The sequence below is a fragment of the Pestalotiopsis fici genome, assembly GCF_000516985.1.
Source record: "Pestalotiopsis fici W106-1 unplaced genomic scaffold PFICI_Scf_11, whole genome shotgun sequence".
NCBI lineage: Eukaryota > Fungi > Ascomycota > Sordariomycetes > Amphisphaeriales > Sporocadaceae > Pestalotiopsis > Pestalotiopsis fici.
The window spans coordinates 2,444,908-2,466,542 of NW_006917101.1; the positions used below are offsets into that span (position 1 = coordinate 2,444,908).

General features: G+C 49.8%; 10 protein-coding genes across 10 annotated transcripts; 7 read left to right on the forward strand and 3 right to left on the reverse strand.

The window, feature by feature from the left end:
- Nucleotides 1-1,517: 1,517 nt before the first annotated feature.
- On the reverse strand, nt 1,518-3,690 carry PFICI_13727 (uncharacterized protein; the record flags this gene model as incomplete). Its single annotated transcript, XM_007842308.1, has 5 exons — nt 1,518-1,697; nt 1,782-2,030; nt 2,106-2,480; nt 2,561-3,256; nt 3,319-3,690. 5 exons carry the CDS (start codon nt 3,688-3,690, stop codon nt 1,518-1,520), a joined length of 1,872 nt encoding a protein of 623 aa, XP_007840499.1.
- Nucleotides 3,691-5,633: 1,943 nt separating this feature from the next.
- On the forward strand, nt 5,634-6,938 carry PFICI_13728 (uncharacterized protein; the record flags this gene model as incomplete). The annotated part of the gene is made up of 3 exons (XM_007842309.1): nt 5,634-5,648; nt 5,704-5,968; nt 6,037-6,938. The coding sequence occupies 3 exons, from the start codon at nt 5,634-5,636 to the stop codon at nt 6,936-6,938; spliced, it is 1,182 nt and encodes a 393-aa protein (XP_007840500.1).
- Nucleotides 6,939-7,578: 640 nt separating this feature from the next.
- PFICI_13729 (uncharacterized protein) lies at nt 7,579-7,992 on the forward strand (the record flags this gene model as incomplete). Its single annotated transcript, XM_007842310.1, has 1 exon — nt 7,579-7,992. One exon carries the CDS (start codon nt 7,579-7,581, stop codon nt 7,990-7,992), a length of 414 nt encoding a protein of 137 aa, XP_007840501.1.
- A 43-nt stretch (nt 7,993-8,035) lies between these two features.
- Nucleotides 8,036-9,049, forward strand: PFICI_13730 (uncharacterized protein; the record flags this gene model as incomplete). Its single annotated transcript, XM_007842311.1, has 1 exon — nt 8,036-9,049. One exon carries the CDS (start codon nt 8,036-8,038, stop codon nt 9,047-9,049), a length of 1,014 nt encoding a protein of 337 aa, XP_007840502.1.
- A 947-nt stretch (nt 9,050-9,996) lies between these two features.
- PFICI_13731 (uncharacterized protein) lies at nt 9,997-11,635 on the forward strand (the record flags this gene model as incomplete). The annotated part of the gene is made up of 3 exons (XM_007842312.1): nt 9,997-10,101; nt 10,160-11,203; nt 11,273-11,635. 3 exons carry the CDS (start codon nt 9,997-9,999, stop codon nt 11,633-11,635), a joined length of 1,512 nt encoding a protein of 503 aa, XP_007840503.1.
- Nucleotides 11,636-11,849: 214 nt separating this feature from the next.
- Nucleotides 11,850-12,932, reverse strand: PFICI_13732 (uncharacterized protein; the record flags this gene model as incomplete). Its single annotated transcript, XM_007842313.1, has 4 exons — nt 11,850-11,916; nt 11,978-12,195; nt 12,294-12,435; nt 12,508-12,932. 4 exons carry the CDS (start codon nt 12,930-12,932, stop codon nt 11,850-11,852), a joined length of 852 nt encoding a protein of 283 aa, XP_007840504.1.
- Nucleotides 12,933-13,636: 704 nt separating this feature from the next.
- Nucleotides 13,637-15,530, forward strand: PFICI_13733 (uncharacterized protein; the record flags this gene model as incomplete). The annotated part of the gene is made up of 4 exons (XM_007842314.1): nt 13,637-13,952; nt 14,032-15,032; nt 15,113-15,216; nt 15,284-15,530. The coding sequence occupies 4 exons, from the start codon at nt 13,637-13,639 to the stop codon at nt 15,528-15,530; spliced, it is 1,668 nt and encodes a 555-aa protein (XP_007840505.1).
- A 1,422-nt stretch (nt 15,531-16,952) lies between these two features.
- Nucleotides 16,953-18,820, forward strand: PFICI_13734 (uncharacterized protein; the record flags this gene model as incomplete). Its single annotated transcript, XM_007842315.1, has 2 exons — nt 16,953-17,185; nt 17,266-18,820. 2 exons carry the CDS (start codon nt 16,953-16,955, stop codon nt 18,818-18,820), a joined length of 1,788 nt encoding a protein of 595 aa, XP_007840506.1.
- Nucleotides 18,821-19,343: 523 nt separating this feature from the next.
- On the reverse strand, nt 19,344-19,883 carry PFICI_13735 (uncharacterized protein; the record flags this gene model as incomplete). The annotated part of the gene is made up of 2 exons (XM_007842316.1): nt 19,344-19,352; nt 19,410-19,883. 2 exons carry the CDS (start codon nt 19,881-19,883, stop codon nt 19,344-19,346), a joined length of 483 nt encoding a protein of 160 aa, XP_007840507.1.
- A 528-nt stretch (nt 19,884-20,411) lies between these two features.
- On the forward strand, nt 20,412-21,206 carry PFICI_13736 (uncharacterized protein; the record flags this gene model as incomplete). The annotated part of the gene is made up of 2 exons (XM_007842317.1): nt 20,412-20,585; nt 20,643-21,206. The coding sequence occupies 2 exons, from the start codon at nt 20,412-20,414 to the stop codon at nt 21,204-21,206; spliced, it is 738 nt and encodes a 245-aa protein (XP_007840508.1).
- Between the last annotated feature and the right edge of the window lie 429 nt (nt 21,207-21,635).

A 21,635-nucleotide genomic window follows, 5' to 3' on the forward strand; every position in this document is an offset into this window, starting at 1 on the left:
TGGCCGCGGGAGTTTCGGTATTTAGACCCCGCAGACCAGTGAATAATAAGTAGCTGCTCAGTCGACTCATGCTGCAAGACTTGGGGCTTCTCCTATGACTCGCGGTAGTGTTGGAGAGAGAATATGTACATTACCCATGGAATTGTGCGAGTGCTGAGATGACGATGAGTCTGCAAGGATCATCAGCCCCCCGCGCGAGAAGCCTGTATATAGGCTTTTGTTCACAGCTCAAGCCAATCATATACCTATATATCTAGTGAGATAGGTTTGTGCTGTTCTTGTTGGTCAGGCCAAGCATAATTCATTTGACATTTACGGCTCCGTACATTAATCGGTGGGTGAGGTGCTGCTGCTCAGGTAGCGTAGGTAAGTATCAACAATGCAGTGAACCCCCAATTCTTTTCATTCTATGGAGGAGTTGCACAAGGCATCTTGACATACCTAGTCGCAAAGATGGAGATGTTGCTTATTACCTTCCTGGCCCGAACATCAGCCAGCCCTTGTAGTATAGAGTGGGACATCTCCTCGACCTGTCGTGGTCATGTGTTTGCGGCAATAAGCCAGGAAATTTGAGTTTATTTCCATACGGCAGGCCGCACATTGTCCACATTACGGAAAACATGCTTCCTTTACACGTATCACGGCGGGTGCATAAAACTTGAGCATTGAGGAGCTGTGCCAAGAATACGCCTTTTTTGTAAACAAAGACAAGCGCCACCGTTTCCCCCTCCTCCAGATGCACTATTGCCAAAGTACTAATTATTCTCCGCGCCCCCCTCTTCCGCAAATGATTGGTTATAGTGCCATCTAGTTCCGAGGCAATGGTCCAGATCAAGAACTAGTCAGGAGCCAAAGGAACGATAGAAAGCTGATCCAGGCATACTATACTAGGCTAGCCGGTCACTTCACAGACATCTCCCATACACAGACAGAGGGGGCTCGGGCTTGAAAGAGCAGTAACAAGCGTGAGAGATAGCAATAGAATGCAGATGGGAAGTGAAGAAAGGAGACGCAACGCAACCCCACACTCTCCTCATCCTATTATAGTCTCAAACTCGTTCTCTCCACATCCCGGATTGCATGCATTGGAGACACAAAAGTATTCATTGCTGCTAGCCTTGATGGAGTATCTGTAGTACGAATGATACTTGTCTTGGTCATGTTAGATGGCGAATGTGACACCACGGGTGGGCGCCGCCACTCGAGGACGAGTTGAGGAGGGCATCAATGCGTCAATCGACCCCTCTTCTTATCTCCAATTTGACGAGTCCTGCATTCTCAGAACAAGTACAAATCTTTGGTGCTTTGCGTGTGTATGGTGTTGCATTTTACCAGATGAAAAGACCATGGATGACGTATGGAACGCGAGAGCGGGTATCCTATCTTATTCTGATGAGCTGCTCAACTGGCAGTGTCTTGTATCGAACCATTGAGAGATCTACGAACACGAAAGAAGTATGTGGTTGGTGATTGTTTACATTATGTTCTTCTCGTTTCGGTCCGCATTTGTACTCTTCTTACTCAACTGACCATTCATGGTCGGAATCGCGGATGTATGTGCTTAGCCCCTTGACATCTTTTGTAACATTTGCCTTGACTTCGCCGTTGCCCAAGTATGCAAACCGATTTCCATATCGGTATCGAATATTGTAATCTTCGAGGCGAGGCTCTTTGATCGTTTTGAGAAAGTGGATCGTCTGCATCCTCAATGGTTAGCTGCGAAGTGAATTGGGGTCGGCAAACCGAGACATGAGAGGAGAATTTGGGGATGTCAAACATACGCAGCCAGGCCACAGGTAGATTCTGTTCTTGATCTTGCCGTCCTTGAACCAACTGCGACACTGCTCTTGAAAAACTGTCGTCTCGTGAAACTTGTCAAAGTGCTTGTAAATATCGTCCAATGCATCTTGCTTGACATCGAGTGATCGAATATTCTCGTGCTGTATCTTCTTCATCATCTTGATACTGTACTCGACTGTGGTCTCAATGGATGGCAGCAAAGTGCCTGATGACCAGGTAGCGCCGGGGCCCTGTCAAGGTAAAGAGTTGTCACATCAGCTACGAACACGATGACAGAAAACCTTTTTGTCCTCTACTCTACTTACCACTATTGTATAGTAGTTGGGAAATCGGGGAGTAGAAACACCCATGTACAGGTTCACACTGTCGCCCCAGTCCTCGTGGAGGGTGTTGCCGGCGGCATTGATGAGCTTGAACGCTGGGCGGAAGGCGACGTTGAAGCCAGTTGCACAGACGAGGATATCCACCTTGTGCAGCTCTCCGTCTTCAGTGACGATGCCCTCTGGAACGACCCTTTGGATTCCTCCATAGATTGGCTGCACATTGGGTTGCACAAGCGCCTCGAGATATCCGTCTCCAGGAGAGATGCGCCGACATCCAGGTGCCCACGTCGGGATGATGAATTCTTTGAGCTTCTCGTTACCCGGCCCGATCCGGCGGTGCATCTCTTCTGTTATAGCCTAGAGAAAAAGAAAAGGAAAGAGACGTTAGATTCGATAACGTTGGTGCAAATCCATCTGGTCCATCAAGGTAAACTCACCTTTCGGAAGGTCTCTGACATCTCTGAACCTTGCTGATACATGCCAAACAGCGAGTTGATTTCGGCCTCGATGCGTTTACGGAATGTGAGATAATACTCGTGGTCTTCACTGAACTTCTTCTTGTCGGCATCGGTAAAGGTGTATTGTCTCTTTCCGGGCTGGGCAGCAGCACCATTGTCGTTCTTTCGTAAATCCTCCTCCAAGACGCCACCACCAAAGGGCGGCGATATCCAAGTGGATGAGCGCATAAACACCTTTAGATGCTGCACTTCCTTTTGCAATGCTGGAACAATCTGGACACTTGTGCTACCCGTGCCAATGACCCCGACCGTCTTTCCTTGAAAATCGACCGAGTGGTCCCAATTGGCGGAATGCATCTTTGGCCCGGCAAAGTCGTGGACGCCGTCAATGTCGGGCCACTTCCAATTGTTGAGGATTCCTGTGCCATTGACTAGGCAATGACACCAGTCTTTCCACGTGCCCTTGTTCACTTGGTCCTCGAGGGTCAACTGCCAAATGCCTTTTTCTTCATCCCACTGCGCCTCGACCACTTTGGTGTTGAGCTTCATGTATTGCTTGGACCCATGACGTTCGGCAAAGTCTTCAAAGTATCTCCGGATCTCGTCACCGTAGGCAAAATAGTGAGACCAATCTGGCTTGGGGTCCCAGGTAAATGTGTACAGAGGCGAAGGAATCTATAAGAAGGTCAATATACATAGCCTCAGTAACGGGGTAAACTTCAAAGAGTATGTCCTACATCACAAGCCACCCCTGGGTAGGTATTCTCATACCACGTTCCGCCAAATTGGGGGTTCTTGTCAAAGAGGGTCAATTCCCAACTGTCAGGGACCATCATTCTCTCCATTTTATAAGCCAGGCAGAGACCTGATGCTCCGGCACCGATACATGCCACCCGGAGTTTTGTTGGCTTGGAATGGTATTGCTTCAATACGCTATACTCGGTTCCCTCTGGGATTGTGGGAGGATAGTGGTATTGGATCGCTGAAGAAACCGATTCGTCGGTTTTTACTTCCTTGACGGCGCCATTTGTGGCAGGCACAGTGTTGTCCAACGGCTTGCCCTCCCCATTGATGACGACCTGGGGCTCAGTGATGGCTGAAGGCGCCATGGCGTTTTCGGCGTGGAATTCTCGGCTTGCAATGGTGATCTATGGCGAAATAGTTTTCATGGACAAACCACAACCAAGCTGGTCTACAAGGGTTTTGCGCCTATGCCTTTACAGCAGTATCGATGTTGCGATGTATGTTAAACAATCCGCAAAGTCAACACCAACGCCAGGTCCAATGGGTAAACAAGACACAAACGCGCTAGTTCGCAAGAAGGTGTTGGGATATTCGACTATAAAGTGCAGAAGCGCTGAAAGTGGAGAGAGAAAGCCGGTTATGAGGATCCAACAAGAAGAGCATGTCAGTATCCGACACGGAGGGAATATACATTCGAGCCGGGCCCTGATCTGGAAGCACACATGCATCTCACGCCGAGCACCGTCTATCACAGCAGTGTATGTGTGTGTGTGTGTGTGTGTGTGTGTGTGTGTGTGTGTGTGTGTGCACCAAGCGGGATGATGCATCACCTGCCGGCTGTCCTCTCTGGCCATGCTCGCACATCATAACCTCGAATGATGTGGCGCGACCACCCCTGGCAAATGCAAATGGCTGGTTGATCGTTCCCGAGTCATGACGATGCAGTCTATACTCCCGAAACCTAGGTCAAATCATAGATTGATTGTATAGGGATGCCCATTTCCGAGGCGGGCGCGTCCATGATAGATAGCATGACTACACCGGGGTAGGAAGATAGGTACCCAGCGCGAGTTGATTTTTAGCAGACCTGTTTACAGAGCCCGACGGTATCAAAGTTGGTGGTATGGCTCGTTGATGCACACCAGTTTTGCCGGATCCCAGACTTCTAGCATGTACGCTACATGCTACCCCTTTTTTCTTGTATATCAGAACATCAATCAGAACATCAAAGTGGCATTACTCATCCGAATCGGTTTCAATTGGATGATGATCTCGTGGCGTGTATCGAGGTGTACAGTGAGTGCTGCTACCTGTAAGCAGACTAGGGGGGCAAATAGACTGTACTAGGTATTGGTGGTAGACGAGCCACTAGCGGGCGGCGCCCATAGGCGAAAGAGTTTATTGGATGGTTGGATAAGGATTTCCGTATAACTAGTAATAATACTCCATTGTCTATCATTGATCGCTCGCCTATAGGAGAAGGTCTCCTTGGGGATGGATTGTAACGACGTTCTGCAGCTATGTAATGTTTTAAATGCCGTATCCACTGACTGAAGTCTGTGCCAGTGTGCCCCTCGGAAGTCCATGGCTCGAGGGATGAGATGCCGCTCGGCAGCCCGAGTATCGCCACGGGGCAACCTCTGCCTGGCCCGTCGGGCGCGGGTAGGTTATGAAGCGCCATTGGCGAAAACAATACCCAGAAACGTCTTCGCCTGACATCTGGCATCGTTTTCCGATATAATTCCAGCCGTCTATTTGGTAATGCATCAAAGCCATGTACATGCGCAAAATCAGGGGTGTACAGAAGTGACACGCCAAACTCGCAGCTCACGCGCATAATACTGCTTGGCCAGCTTGAGGATCTACAGACAAGATCCCTCTCTGGTATGTTTGTCTTCAAGTGAGAGATTGGCAAGCAAACAAGTGGCTGCTGGTTCAAGCAGCTCAGACGCACGAGGTAGGGCAGGCAACATGTCGCGAAAAACTACTCGTCGTGGTCATGTCGGTTGTGCATTGCCATTGGGGGAGAAAACATCAGGTCAGCTTCTGTGCATCGGCGGTCTTCCAGTCCAGGTAATGAGCTAATATACCCCTTGCAGCTAACCTAGACGCCTATCGTTTCTAGGTGACTGAATATACCCCGCGCCATTACTTGGCTGGACATCTTATCTTTATAGTACTTGCATGTACTCTGTAGTTCAAGTAGAAAAACCATTTTGGAATCAATAGACCTCTCTAGTCTCCATGACTTGATATACTTTGGAAACGAAGAAACAAAAAATCAAGCAGACCCGAGCCATGTCAAAGCATGCATTGGTTTTTGGTGAGCAAAACAAGGAACCCGGCGTTTGTCTGATTTGGGCTGCAAACACTGACAGCATATCCAAGGCGCCAGTGGCATCACTGGATGGGCCATCACCAAGGCCATTTTGGACGGCTATCCCAGTGCAGACACTTTTGGTTCAGTCACGGCCTTGACCAATCGTCCTCTGAGCATCGAGGACGCATTGTGGCCCCAGTCACCCAAACTCGATGTTGTCAGCGGTCTCGATCTTTTAACTCCCAAAGGCCAAGAAGGACTCGAAGCAGAACTTAAAGAGCGAGTCAAACATGCAGGCGAGATAACACATCTTTACTTTTTTGGTATGTATACTTTTTTTGAGCAGAAATGGATTGCAGAAAGGTTTCTAATGCAAACAAAATGGAAATAGCCTACATCATGGATGGTGATCCTGCCAAGGAAATCGAAATCAATCTCGAGTTGGTCAAACGAGCCGTGACAGCAATTGAGCATCTCTCGCCCAGTCTCGAGTTTGTGGTGCTTCCCACTGGCACCAAGGCCTATGGCGTCCACCTGATAGACCAGTTCCCCTTCTCGGACAAGTTACCTCTCAAGGAGAGCCTCCCCCGAATCCCAGAGCCCCACGCATCACAAATGTTTTATTACAACCAGGCCGATATGCTGTCGAGCATGTCCGAGGGCAAATCATGGACATGGTGCGAGATGATGCCAGACGTGATTGTGGGGTTCGTCCCAAATAACAACATCTACTGCCTCGCACAGGCTCTGGCAACCTACCTGTCTCTATATGCCGAGATCAATGGGAAAGGAAGCGAGGTCGTCTTCCCTGGGACGGAGAAGTCGTACACGATTCTCAGCAACGACAGTAGCCAGGACATTGTCGCCAAGGCTTCCATTATTGCCTCTCTTCGCCCGGACATCAGTTCGGGGCAGCGATACAATGCGGCTGACAATGCAGAGGCCTCTTCGTGGAGTGTCAAGTGGCCAGTCATTTGCGAGTATTTTGGCCTCAAAGGCATCGGACCGACATCCACCTCTGGCTCCGACCCACAGCCGTCAGAGTACCTAGCAGATCACTTGACCGAGTGGCAGGCCCTGGAGAAGAAGCACGGTCTCAAGACGGGTCGTGTCGGCAACGATCGCAGCTTTGGCGGTTTTCCGTACTTTATCATGACCATGTTCAATTTTGATCGCCATCTCGATATGACCAAATGCCATGAGATGATGGGGGATGCAAAGGTGGAAACCGATGCCAAGGGCGCGTGGTGGACTGCGTTCGATCGATTTAAAGAGGCCAAGATTATTCCTTGATGGGCAACGGTAACGATGAGAGGTGACTTTCATTTAGAAACAGAATCCAATAGCTACTACTTACATACTCTCGACCCTAGCTTTAACCCTAAGCTGTGTCTACTACACCTAAGCAAGGCCGCCACAATCGTGACCCTTGGACTGATGATACAATTGGATACTCGGTTACATATACGCTGTTTCTTTACTCTTGTTTTTCAGTATCAAAGATGGATTCTCGGGGAGTTTTTGCTGCTCTCGAAAGATTCCCAAGTGAAAGCAACGCCTACATACAGTCCATAACCACGACCCCAAACACTCCAACTGACTCCAAATCTTTGCAGGGTCGTCTTGGATAGTACCTTGCCGGCACCCCCACAAGTGATTGGGGGCGGGAATCTAGCTAGGTGCCTAGGTGAGCTTTCTACGAGCCGCGGTAATATTGCCTGTATTGTGCCTCCAAATACTGCGGGGTCCTTGGGATAATGTACGAGATGCACTATAAGCGGTGGTCTTTATTACCGAATTTCTCATCTACTGCGTCTTGCTTGAACGCGACGACGCAACCTCCTACGTCAAATTGTTCCAATATCTACTACCGACACAATCGAGAAGAAACAAAACATTTTGCATTTACAAAAAGACACTCATTTGTTACACAATGTCCCCCGAACCTACAACGGCATTGAAAGGCCCTGCCTTTGAACGCATTCCTCCATGGGTGCAGCAAAAGCTCTCTCCGCTTGCCATTGACAAGATCCAAGCTGTCCATGAATGGGTTGAGCACGAGTGCATCCCCAGGGAGCCCATCTATAGAGCACAGCTCGAGGGCAAGCGATGGAATACGCCACCCATTATACACGAGCTCCGGCAAAAGGCCAAGGAGCGAGGATTGTTCAATCTGTTCCTCCCCAAACATTTCAAAGAAAGTCCTGGTTTGACGAATCTGGAATACTCTTGCTGCGCAGAAATCATGGGCAGATGTTATTGGGCCGCTCAGGCAAGTATATCCATTCCTACAACAACAACAACAACAACAACAACAAACACAAACACTCCTCTATCGTATCAATAATCAAAGAAAGAGCAGCGGCTAATAATGCTTCACGACACAGACCATGAATTGCCACGCCCCCGAAACCGGCAACATTGAACTCTTGGCCAAGTATTGCAATGAGGAGCAAAAGCAAAAGTGGCTCAAGCCCCTCTTGGAAGGAGACGCCTCTTCTGCCTACTCCATGACGGAGCCAGATGTGGCCAGCTCAGACGCCACGCAGATTGGCATCCGCATCACCCGCGACGGTGACCACTATGTCATCAATGGGCGAAAACTCTACGGAAACTGCCTCTGGAACAAGGAGCTGTCGTTCTACATCCTCATGGGCTGCAGCGATCCCAACAATCCCGACAAGTGGCGCCGTCACTCCATGCTCGTCGTCCCGTGCAGCACGCCAGGCATCACGCAAGTGCGCAACCTCACCATCATGGGCTACGATCATGCCCCCGAAGGACATGGAGAGTATCTGTACGAGAATGTTCGGGTTCCGGTCGAGAACATTATCCTAGGCGAAGGGAGAGCGTTTGAGATTGCGCAGGGAAGACTCGGACCCGGGCGCATCCATCACTGCATGAGACTCATCGGCCAGTGCGAACGCGCCTACGAGCTCGCCCTGATCCGCTGCAACGACCCTCGCAAGAAGCCCAGAGGCAAGTTTATTGGAGAGTTTGACTCGAATATCGAACGCATCGCCCAGATGCGCCTCGAGCTGGATGCGGCCAGACTCGTAGTGCTCAATGCCGCCGATACCATGGATCTCCACGGCAACAAGGCGGGCAAGCGCAGCATTGCCCAGAGCAAGATTCTCGTGCCAGTAATGGCCGCCAAGTGGATTGACGAGTGCATGCAAATCTACGGCGGCCAAGGACTTACTCAGCATACTGCCCTGCCCGAGATGTGGACGTATGCCAGGTTTGTGAGAGTTGCCGACGGTCCTGATGCGGCACACAGGCATCAGGTTGGGCGAGAAGAGATGAAGACAGCCCAAGGCTTTATCGACCGACACAGGAAATACCAGGAGGAGTACAAGAAGTTTGCCGAGCAATACGGAGAAAAGTACATAACTTTTGATTAATCACCTAGATGCTGAATTTGAGAGTTCCTACCACTACCTCGCTGATTCACCTGTTTTGTGTCTGGGTGCTTCCGGCACTACCAATGATAAAAATTCAAGATTGAATGGCGAATTACACATCTCCGGTAGTTACATGCGTGAAATCATCCAAGCAATCGACAAAGTGCAATCTGCCATTTGGGATTTTCTGCCTCTGCGGCGCAATACAAAAAGACTCTAGAGATGTCTTGGCTAGAATATTGCAACCAATTATATGATCAGCATAATACTCGTGAGGGAGTTTGTTCACAGGGGAGGACCATAAATCTCATGCGAGTCATGGCATCAGAAGAATGGACTCTTCAATGACTCGGACGGAAATGGTTAACCATGACCTTTTGCAACACGCGATTGGTTGCGGTCACCCAGGTTGGGTAGGCAGGCAGGTTCCGTATACCATGTGCTACTCCACTATCGGACCAGGTACCTACCTACGTACAGTCCTTCTCGGTTGACAAGGACAGTATTGGGGATGGGGGGGTTTTGTGGAGGTGGTATAGCATCGTAAACGAGATGCCTCGACTTACCCCGCGCGCCAACCTGGAATGATGCTCATTAGTCTCGGCATGGATATATCGCGATGTTCTATTGGGATCCGATGCCTTTCTGAGTAGTGTATCCGAGGGGCTTAGTGGCAGCTGAAGGGTAGCATCGGATGTGGTATTGCGCACTTGAATATCCATCTACAGAGTACTGAGGGTGGTGGGTTAGTAAGGTCCGGGTAGGGTGATCAATAGAGTGAGTACCATGCAGTCTTGGCAATCATCATAAGCTCCGTTGGGTTGTTATCCTTTTCCATTGAGGGTGAGACCTTTCTTTTGTAGGCTGATCTTGATAAAACTTTGCAAATCATTCTCCTCTCCATTATTTTGCAGTGTCGTTGTCATCGCAAAGTCTCCGTCACAACCATGTCTCACCTAGGAGCCTCGTTGAAGGAAGCCGTTGTTGGCAGTGCGTCGAGCTTTCCATGGAACAAGTCGAATTTGCCAAAGCAATTGTTCATTAACAATGAGGTGAATTAACTTCTTGTGAGGTTCTAAGAGGATACACACCACTAAGATAAACAAACAGTATGTCGATTCCAAGAACGACAAGAAGCTGGAACTGTACAGTCCCAAAGACGGATCCGAGGTTGCCAAGGACGTAGCTCTGGCTGGCGAGCATGATGTCGACGCAGCAGTGGCAGCAGCACAGGCGGCATTTCCGGGTTGGAAGAAGACGCCGCCAACAGTGAAAAGAGATCTCCTGCTCAAGTTTGCCAACCTCCTCGAGGCACACGGAAAGACGTTGGCGGAACTCACACGTCTCACTCTTGGTGCGCCTTTTGGCTCCTTTGGCTCTTTTGAAATCAACATGGCGGTTGAGTCGTTTCGCTATTTTGCCGGCTGGATCGACAAGTTCGCCGGAGAAAGCTATCCGCAAGACGACGGCTTCATGAAGATCGTACGCAACGAGCCCTTGGGCGTGACCGCCGGCATCATTCCGTGGAACGGTCCCCTCGGAAATGTCGGCATGAAAGCCGGTCCTGCTCTAGCTACGGGCAATTGCTTTATCCTCAAGCCGTCCGAGAAGACGCCCTTTGCGGCCCTCTCTCTTGGAACACTCATCAAGGAGGCCGGTTTCCCGCCTGGCGTCTTTCAAGTCCTGTCGGGAGATGGTACCACTGGTGCGCTGCTTGCGAGTCATATGAGCATCCGTAAGGTTTCCTTCACTGGATCCACAACGACTGGCCGCAAAATTCAAGAGATGGCAGCCAAGAGCAACTTGAAGCGTGTCACTCTTGAGCTCGGCGGAAAGAGTCCAGCTGTGGTCTTTGATGACGCCAATCTGGAGAACGCAATTACATGGTGTGTCAATGCCATTTGTGCCAACACTGGCCAAGTCTGTTTTGCTGCTAGCCGTGTCTACGTGCAGGAGGGCATCTATGACAAGTTTGTCCAAGGGTACAAAAAGGCCATGGAAGAGAGGGCAAAGACGGTCGGCGATCCCGATGAAGACAGTACCGTTATGGGCCCTCTCGTGGACAAGCTGCAATTCGAGAGAGTCACTGGGTTCATGGATCGTGGAAAGTCTCAGGGAACCCTCTTGACGGGAGGCGGACGCGTTGGCTCGACAGTAAGTCTATGACCCAGTCTTGGCTCAAATAATATTGATATATGACTGACATGTGTATCTCTCACTCAGGGGTTTTTCGTTGAGCCTACGGTCTTTACAAATGTTCCTGCAGATGCCGAGATCTCGCGCAACGAGATCTTTGGTCCCGTGTCCGTTCTGAACAGCTTCAAGACCGAAGAAGAGATCGTTGCCAGAGCCAACGATACTAATTTCGGGCTCATGGCGGGTGTTTTTACTCAAGACATTAACAAAGCGATGCGCGTCGCCTCTGACATTGATAGTGGTATGGTTGGAATCAATTGCGTCTCTCTGTGCTTCCTCACGGCGCCATTCGGTGGAAGTAAAGAGAGCGGGACAGGTCGGGAAAATGCCATTAATGCGCTGCGCATGTTTACGGAACCAAAGACTGTCATGATTAATCTGACCTATTAGATGGAAGTTGGCTGTAAGTAGTCTCTAGCTACCTAGTGACTGCGCATGGGCACTCGAATCAGACATTCATTTACATTGCATTTCACGGACAATTTCCAAGAATAATTCTTTGTCCCACTTGCTTTGAAAGACCGAACCCCCAATGTAGGGAATGTTAGTGGGCACAAGCTGCAGCTGGCAATTCTATATACACAAGTAGTGATACGGCATGGTCTTACAACCTAGAAAGTCTGCCAGCTGTTAATCTAGCTCCTCCATCCACCGCAATGTTGACTCCATTGCTAGAAATTTCATTAGTCAGTGACCGTTGTGCAACATTGAAAATCAGTCGCTTGGACCTACACATATCTTCCAGCTGGTGAGCATAGGAAAGTGGCAACACCACCAATATCCTCGGGCTCTCCTAATCTTCCCAAAGGATTGTCATGACTTAGACTCTCCTCTCCTCCCAGGTTGCTGATTAGTCCTTGCGCAAGCTTGCTGGGGAAAAACCCTGGAGCAATGGAGTTGGATGTAATATCGCGCGGTCCCAGTTCGACAGCAAGATTTCTAGCCAGGTGCTTGTTTCGATATTAGCCACAGAGAAGAGAGAAGAGAGAAAGGGGTAGAGATGGCGAGAGAAAAGACACGTCTTCTTTACATGCAGCCATGGACTTACATCAGCTGCTGCTTTAGAGGCAGCGTACATGATGGTGCCGTTTTCCCCAACGTGAGGAACATTGGTACCGGCAGTCGAGCTGATGATCAACAACCTCGATGGATCTTGTTTGGTGCCTGCTTGGGATAACAAGGGCAGAAATCTGTTTGTTACTGTTAGTAGCAAAATCCCCCGTCTCTATCTCTCTGTCTCTCTTTCTCCGAGGTCTTCGTACTGTTGCGTCAACTCAAATATTCCTCGAACATTGAGGTCCAGAATCTTGGTCGAACTGCTCGGTGGTGCATCTTCGAATCGCGAACCCCAAGCCGCCCCCGCGTTGCATACGAGAATGTCCAGTCCGCGACCACCCAAGACTTTCCTGACCTGGCCGGCGAACCGGACAATATCTTGCGAGTCGCCAACATTTGCTGCCAGCCCGGTGGCCTTGCCTCGGATGCCCGGTAGTGCGTTGAGCTTTTCAGCCGCCTGCGCGATGCCCCGAGGGCCTTCAAGTTTCCGCGCAGTAATGATGACGTGCGAACAGCCAGAGAGCAAGAAGGCCGTCGCAATGTGCAGGCCCAGTCCCCTGGAACCGCCCGTGACAACTGCCGTCTTGCCCTCGAGTGAAAAGATGGAGTCAAAGTTGCGCAGTTCGGACATGGTGATTTGTTTTTAAGTTTTTGTTTGATTCGATCAAGACCAATCATGCAATAATATGATACAGTTAGCTTATTGAAGCTTTGCCTTTTATTCTCATGCCTGGCAGAAACAAAGGCTGAATTGGTCAACTAAAAATAAATGATTTACTGCAAAGGATGATTAGATATCCTCTATCTAACCTAGTTGGCTACAAAGTTCACTCGGGGGGCAGCCAATAGAAACGGCGGACCTGAACAGACGCATTTTGGATGCTTTCGCTTCTAGCCGTGGGTATCTCGGTAGGAAAACCAGCTATAGCCCCATGTAATGGCGGGGGTTGGTGCAGTCAGTATAAGCCAAACCTGGGGTTCGGTTTGGGGAAATGGAAGGCGGTTCTACTTACCCCGCTGTCCCGCAGCAGAGGAGGAGCTCGACAGGGGAGAGCTCGAGAGGTATGATGGAGGTACCAGATAGCCGAAAATAGATTGCCACGGAAGCCCGAGAACTAGATGGTAGATCGTGGGGTGGTTTAAACTCGAGCAGTGCTTACCTATTGTTGTTGATGCTGACGCATGGGAAGTTTGATTTAAGTGGGAAGAAAAGAAAAGAAAATAGAGCCTTGACATCTTTGAAAAGGGCCAAGATTTCCATCAAAGCGAATCCAGATCTTGTAAAATCGTACGCAACGTGTTTCCGTTTGTTTTATTCAGGTGGACATTGCCATCATGATTTTCTCATCCCCCTTCCCGTCTCTTGAAATCCCACAGAGCAATATTCTATCCTATCTATTCCCGCGTTCTGAACCCGTGTCCGACGAACCGCTTTGGCACGATGCAAAGGACGACAAGCAGAATCTCTCGGCACGAGGAGCGCTGCAATGGGTCAAGAGGTTGTCACTGGGGTTGGAGAGACTGGGTGTAGAGAGGGGAGAAGTGGTCATGATTTACACCCCAAATCACATCTTTGTTCCAGTGGCATACCTCGGCATTGTCGGTGCAGGTTATGTCTTCAGCGGTGCCAACCCGGCCTATACTGTACCAGGTATGTAGTATACATTCTCCCACTGTCTCCCAAGTGTCGAGCCTCCGCGCCTGGCGTATACTTATTGAGGACTTTTTAGAGGTTGCGCATCAGATTGTAAATACGGGAGCCAAGGTCATACTTGTCCATCCAAAACACGTCGAAACAGCAAAAGCCGCAGCCGAAAAGGCCCAGTTCCCCAGCTCCCGTATTTTCCAATTCTCTGACTTTCCGAATCCCTCTTATCATGGAATCTCCGACTGGCGGTCTTTTATTGCCAATGAATCAGATGGCGACGCCTATCAGTGGCCTGAAATGAGCCCTGCAGAGTCTCAGACAGCCGTAGCTACAGTCAACTACAGCTCCGGTACTACAGGCCTGCCAAAGGGCGTTTGTGTTTCTCATGCAAATCTTATCGCCAATGCCGAGCAGACTATATTCATCAGATATGCCAAGAAGCCGTATTCCTTTGACAAAAGACCCCAAGAGCGATGGATAGGCTTTCTGCCACTATACCATGCGTATGGGCAGCTCTACACCATGCTCATGTGCGTAAAGCTGCGAGTCCCCATATACATCATGACTGAATTCCGCTACGAGGAGTTTCTGTTCAACATTGGGCGGTATCGCATCACAAGCTTACAGGTTGCGCCGCCCATCCTCGTCATGCTGTCAAAGCGCCCCGAGACGGCCCGCTACGACCTCAGCAGCTTGAAAGACTGCATGTGCGGAGCTGCTCCGCTGTCGAAAGAGCTCCAAAACGATTGCCAGCGCAGGTTCCGCATGCAGATCAATCAGGGCTGGGGCATGACCGAGGTGACGTGTGGTGCTCTCCATGTTCCCGGGGGCGTCTTGGACGACTCGGGGAGTGTTGGTTGTCTAGACCCAAACTGCGAAGCGAGACTCATTGACGACGAAGGCAACGAGGTTGGTGTAAATGAGCCCGGGGAGCTGCTCGTGAGAGGCCCCAACATTATGCTTCGCTATTGGAAGAACGAGGCAGCCACCAAGGACTCCATAGATGGAGATGGGTGGCTCAAAACCGGAGATGTTGCCGTATGCAACCAGGATGGCTTCTTTTGGATTGTAGACAGAAAGAAAGTAAGAGCCGCCCCCCCTGGCACATTCAAGGTGTTGGAGAAGATGTGATGTGCATTCCACATACTAATCCAAGATTGCAGGAACTCATCAAGGTTAACGCACTGCAAGTTGCTCCAGCTGAGCTAGAGGGCGTACTTCTCGAGAATGAACACATTGCAGATGCCGCTGCTGTTGGAATCACACTGTAAGGAAAAACAACACATGCCCTTTGGCAAGAGCCATTGTTTTGCTGATAAATGATGACATCTCAGGCACGGGGAGGAACGTCCACGGGCCTATGTAGCGATACACAGCACATCAAAGGGCAAGGTCGAACCAGCCGACATTCAGGAATGGATAAAGCCGAGGGTGGCAAAGCACAAGTTTCTGACAGGCGGTGTCGTCTTTGTAGATGAGGTGCCGAAACTTGCCAGCGGCAAGATCCAGAGAAAGGTGATGCGCGAGTGGGCCAAGAGAGATGCTGCAGAACTTGAAAGGGCTAGTCGACCCAGGCTATAAGGCAAGTATAGACCCCGATTGGACCGACTTGATGGCGATAGTAGATCTTTGTGCAATGCAGATGGAGTAAGAGCGGATGCAGGGTATAATTCCTCTAGATAAAATGGCAATAAAGAGCGAGAGAGCGATGAGGAGAATACATACATCAAACACCTACATATGTTGGTACCGCAACCACTGCTACCACGTCGTGTTTCAATGACCCTCTCTGAATAGAGAATTACTCAATGGACCGTTTCGTCAGACCTTTACAAACGACATGACCACAACCCAAGTACATATCTTGGAAGTACGAGGACCTCGTCAAAACTACAATTGAGCCAGTACTGTACTGAGCCTATGCGATAATAACAACAACCTTGTATACGTTCAGTTCAGCTACCTTGGGTCGCTGCATCAATACTTCGGTCCCGACTTGCCTTGTCAACGAAGCCGAATCAAAGCGTCACAAGGTGAAAGATGAAGTTCCAGGTCATCCTATGTAAAAACCCATGTAGGTTGCCCCAGACTCGTTGCCCCCAGGCTCCATACCAAGTATCTGGGTGTCGTTTCCCGGCCAAGACTGTACCCCATCGGCTGCTATACCTCAATCGCTACATTCTCAGATGCTGTGTTTCCCCACATGACAAACCCTGCCCCACCCCCCCCCCCCCCCCCCCCGGACTAGCTGCCTGCCCTCCAATGGCTGTACGTACACCTCATTCATGTCTAGTGACGTGAGTTTCAATTTACCTTCTGTGCTATAGCCTATGATGCTGCAATTGCATACTTTAGTGCACGCTGCGGGGCATGACATTGGTATAATGCCTGTGCCGGACTCTTGATAGACTCCGGCCGCAACATCACATTGGTTTAGCTAGCAAAGTAGAAGCCTTGGCATTTTGGTTACAACAAAGCCTTGCAATCGCACACAAGAGGCTTACATGAGTAATACAATTGTATCGTACCCTGGATTACTGATTCATGTAAGCTCCCCTTCCGAATCAGGAACCCCCGTACTATCTCTCCAGTATGATTCAATGCTCTCGGTTAACTTTCCCCTACTCCAGGCCAAAAGTACACAATGGCTTTGCGAGCTGTGCATGTTTGCCATCATGGATCCCAGCAGCTCTAAAGGAGCAAGTGCGTTTGACTGCTATTGGCCCGATCATGGAACTATGTTCCCTTTCTGAACAGCACTTCCGGCCCCAAGTGCTCCTTTCCCAAGGAACATGGTCTGCCTGCCGCTGGAGGCCAATATGCTGTCCCTCGGGTGTTGAGTCGACATTGTACATATATCTTGGTGATGCATACTTTGCTCTCCGCAAGTGTCCGAGAATGTATATGTGATATCTGTACAATACCTTCATTACAGCACTGCCAAATCTATCTCCTTCGTATTCGGTGCCTAGCCTTTTTAGTCGCTTCCCAAGTCCCTCCAACATGGCAGACCTCTTGTTACCCTCAGTCTCTGGACCCCAGGAAAGGGATGCAGCCCGCCGACTTGAGGCGCCAATTCATTCCGAAAGACACGTCCGCATTATTTGTGTCGGAGCTGGCGCGTCGGGGCTTTTGATGGCATATAAGCTGCAAAAGCACTTTGACAACTTTGGCCTCACGATATACGAGAAGAACCCTGCCGTCGCAGGAACGTGGTTTGAAAATCGGTATCCTGGGTAAGCTCAATAATGAAACTGCGCATTCCCTTTTTAGGAATTTGGCGTGAATCCAAGACTGACCATGGTCATGATGGCAGCTGTGCTTGCGATGTGCCTTCTCACAACTACACGTGGAGTTTCGAACCCAAGCTGGACTGGTCTGCAGTCTATCCTGCAGCCAAGGAGATCTACGACTATCACGAAAACTTTGCACGCAAATACGGCTTGTTCCAGTATGTCCGGCTCAACCATCAAGTGATTGGTGCATACTGGGATAACCAGACCGGCGGCTACAACGTCAAGGTCAAGGACAACGTCAACGGGACCGTGGTGGACGATCATTGTGACATACTGATCAATGCCGGTGGTATCCTGAACAACTGGAAATGGCCTGCCATCCCTGGCCTGGAAAAGTATAAAGGAACCCTCCTGCACACGGCCAGATGGGACGAGTCGATCAACCTGGAAGGAAAACACGTCGGCCTGATTGGGAACGGGTCATCGGGTATCCAAGTCCTCCCTGCCATTCGCGACAAGTGTAGCAAAGTCACAACATTTATCCGTGAGCCTACATGGGTGTCACCGGTGCAAGGGCTTGAGCAGCATATCTACTCCGACGAGGAGCGGCAGGCCTTTGCGACAAAGCCAAGCGTTTTGACCGACTATCGAAAGGACGTCGAGACTGGCCTCAACGGCCAATTTGGTATCTTCTTGAAGAACAACCAGGTGAACATTGAGACGCACGAGTACATGCTGGGACAAATGAAGGAGAAGCTTGGCGACGCATACCTCGAGTCCAAGTTGATTCCGGACTGGAGTGTTGGGTGCCGCCGTTTGACACCCGGGGTGAACTACCTCGAGTCGCTGACCAAGGAGAATGTCCAAGTCGTCTATGGCGAAATCAACGAGGTCACGGAGCGCGGGTGCCTCTGTGATGACGGCAAGGAGTACCCGGTCGACGTGCTCATCTGCGCGACCGGCTTTGACACGTCGTTCAAGCCTCGGTTTCCCGTCGTCTCTGACAAGGGCGAGAACCTTCAGGACAAGTGGGCAGCTGATCCACAGTCCTATTTTGGTGTTGCTGCCGCGGGCATGCCCAACTACCTCTTCTTCCTGGGTCCAAACTGCCCGATCGGCAACGGACCCGTGCTGTCTGCCATTGAAACCCAGGCCGACTGGATGTGTAGACTCATTGACCGCTACCAGACCAACAACATCAGGACCTTTTCGCCCAAGGAGGAGGCGGTGCAAGACTTTATCAACTTCAAGGACTATTTCATGACCAGGACTGTCTGGCAAGACCCGTGCCGGTCCTGGTACAAGCCGCGCCCCGACGGTCCGATCACGGCGCTGTGGCCGGGGTCAACGCTTCACTACATTGAGTGCATGAAGGACTTGCGCATGGACGACTTTGATGTCACCTATACGGGCAACCGGTTTGCCTGGCTGGGAAATGGCTACTCCCAGACTGAGTTGGACGATACGGCCGACTGGGCCTATTATATCAGGGACAATGACGATGATGGTCCGTTGTCAACGGCTGGCCGGAGAAAGCTTCTTACCAAGAGTGGTACGATACAAGGCAGGACAATGGTAAACTTTGCCGGCATGACGGATGAGGACACCCCCAAGGCAAGAGAGACCAGATTATAAACATAGGTTGATGGGATCAAGAGCATAATATAAAGCTGTGAATTCACTTGAATAATAAATACAACAACTCTCACAAACGTATGTGTATATATCATATCTTACAAAAGGGGTCCCTTAGCTTACGGGGAAAATAATTATCTTAATATTAAAGATTTCACGAAATAATATAATTCAACATTAATGTGTTTTACTTGATATTATTCCTTTGCTCATTATGATGAAATTTAAATTATAATTAAAAATCGCGGTAATAAAACGGTATTTAAATTATTATTTAGTTTTTTTCTTTTTTCTTTTTCTTCTTCTTTTCCTTTTTCCCCTTATTTTTCCTTTTCCTTCTTTGTTTATAAATCCTATAATTTTAAAAGGTGGCGATAATCTTTTAAAGGATTCTCCGGAGTAACTTTGCATCTTAGTGATCTGCTCGTAGTTCGTCTGAATCTCATCTCGAGTGAGAGGTGGGCGGACAAAGTCCTTGACAGCATAGTCTTGAAGCCCTTCTTGGCGCGCGTTGTAATGGTCTTTAATTCGACTGCAAAGATGTGAGTACATTAGTAGCATAAATACTAATATAAGTGACAACTGACACCGAGTTGTATAGGGCCTTCTGCGAAAGGAAGACACATGGGTCATAATTCCATTGCGTTATGATGCGCTCGCGACCTGCATCGGCCTGGCAATACGCACGGAACATTTCATCACTGGTCAAATGGCTGCCGCCATTGTTGAAGGTGATGTAGGCAACTGACGCCAACTTGCCAGTAGCACCCACGTAATCCTGGGGGACTCGTCGATTTGTCTTGTCTAGACGAGCTCGAACGAAGGCAGGCTGTCCGGCCTTGCGTGCGCTGTGGATCCGGGGGTATTTTGAGCGAGGCGTGTTTGTTAGATGTCTTGTTGGTGCATCCGGGTTTTTCTTCTTGTCCCACCTGGACTGCTGCTCGGAACTCGGTGGGAGGTCCTTGACCCCGGTGATGACTTCTGAGTGATGGGAGCTTTGGCTGTTGCGTTCTTTGATCGCTGCCCAGAGGTAGAAAAGCTGATAGTAGAACAAACGCTGCATCTCAGAAGAAATGGTGGGCGACGCACCCGGCCAATCTCCAAGGCGCGCGGGGCTGCCGATGATTGTGTAGGTATCTACTTACTCAGTGACTCTTGTCGTCATTCTTACGGTCTGCAGATGGACAATCGTGGATCAGACAATCACCACCGCTTGACTCAGCAGCCTGTGCAGGAGCACAATCACCACAGGAACAAACAAACCTCGCCTGCTGACTGGATTTTCAGCTATTAATACAATTGATCTTCTGCTCTTGCACATCCTTCTTTCTTCGCCCTTCTCCTCGCAACACAACAAAACCTGCATTGACTGCGTTGCATACCAAAGACGAAGCACTTTGGAACCACATCGTGTGACATCACGAGCTGCACCGAGGACACTCTTCGTCATGAGGTACGTTATTTTTCAACCTGGCAATCTTCGCATTGATTCCTGTTTCGATCCCAACATCCCTCAGTGACAGTCAAAGTGAGCAGAAGGCCGACCCGGCGATCCTGTTTAGGTCGCTGCCCGCCCCAGCCAAAGGCTTTGATGAGTGGCAACGATCTCGGCGGCAAAGACTTGGAAGTCTTGACGGCTCTCGTCCACCAGGTCCAGGCTACAATACCACCTGAGTACCAACGAGACGACTCGTTTGATACACTGCGCCAGCAGTTTATCGACAACACCTTCCGGTATTGGAATACGAGCAGAATGGACAATCCAGTGCCGAAATTCGCGAAGCCAGCTCTCACGGCCATGTCGACAAAGGTCGGATGCTAGAAGCACGACCTCGTCTCGGAAAAGGTTCGAAAGCGAAAGGCCACGGAGATGCCTGCCGGCGACACCAAGGCCCCAGTCACGCCAAAGAAGATCAAGGTGGCAGAGGGAGCGATTCCATCCCCATCACCGAGTCCCAAAGCTCAACCTGTCAACTCCGTCAGGGCCTTGAAGCGCAAAGGCGCGGTGGCATATTGTCGACCTGAGCTCGCAGACGCCACCATCAACTTCCGATTCATCGATGGAGAAGGCTCATACCACTTGACTCGAGACATCGAATTTGATGGTGGCAAGTTTACTGGAGACATGAGGAGGAACGCTTGCTTCAAGTGGGATTGTGCACAGTTACAATCTCTGGGAACCTTCAACAACGATCTCGTAGTCTTCAAGTTTCGTCGCTGGCTACACGTCAAATACCACTACCGGGGCTGTATGGACGATGCGCCCGCCGACGTTGAGTTTCGCGAGGTCGAATTGCAAACTCCAGTCTGGGATGCCTGCATCGAGACTATCAAAGCGACACACGATAATCCGCCTCTTCCTCAAACTCCATTTCCTCGCACATAGCACTTTTGGGCTCATGCCTAGAAACATATCCACAGATCAGCCCCCTTTTTTCTCATGCGAAAAAAAAGGTTTATCCAAGTCCCAGTGGCTGGATTGGGGAGAATTAGGTTGGATCATGTTACCGTTTCGTTTAAGGGTTTTTTCTTGCCTCTCTTTTTTCTTGTGATGGAAGATTATCTGGGGTAATGCGACGTGCATGGGAAGATAGGAAAATCAATTAATCGCTTTTCGGGAGACTTGAGTACTTGCAAAATGACACAATGAGGTTTCTGGCCTGACTGTTATAGGAAGATGGCAGCTAGTGCTAAAACCATATTGCTTTGGGGTATGCGCCTACGACCCCGGTATAATTAGAAATCGGCAAGCCAGAGAAAACGAGAAAACGAGGAAATAAAAAAAAAAGAAAAGAAAGGAAATACGGAGAAAAAT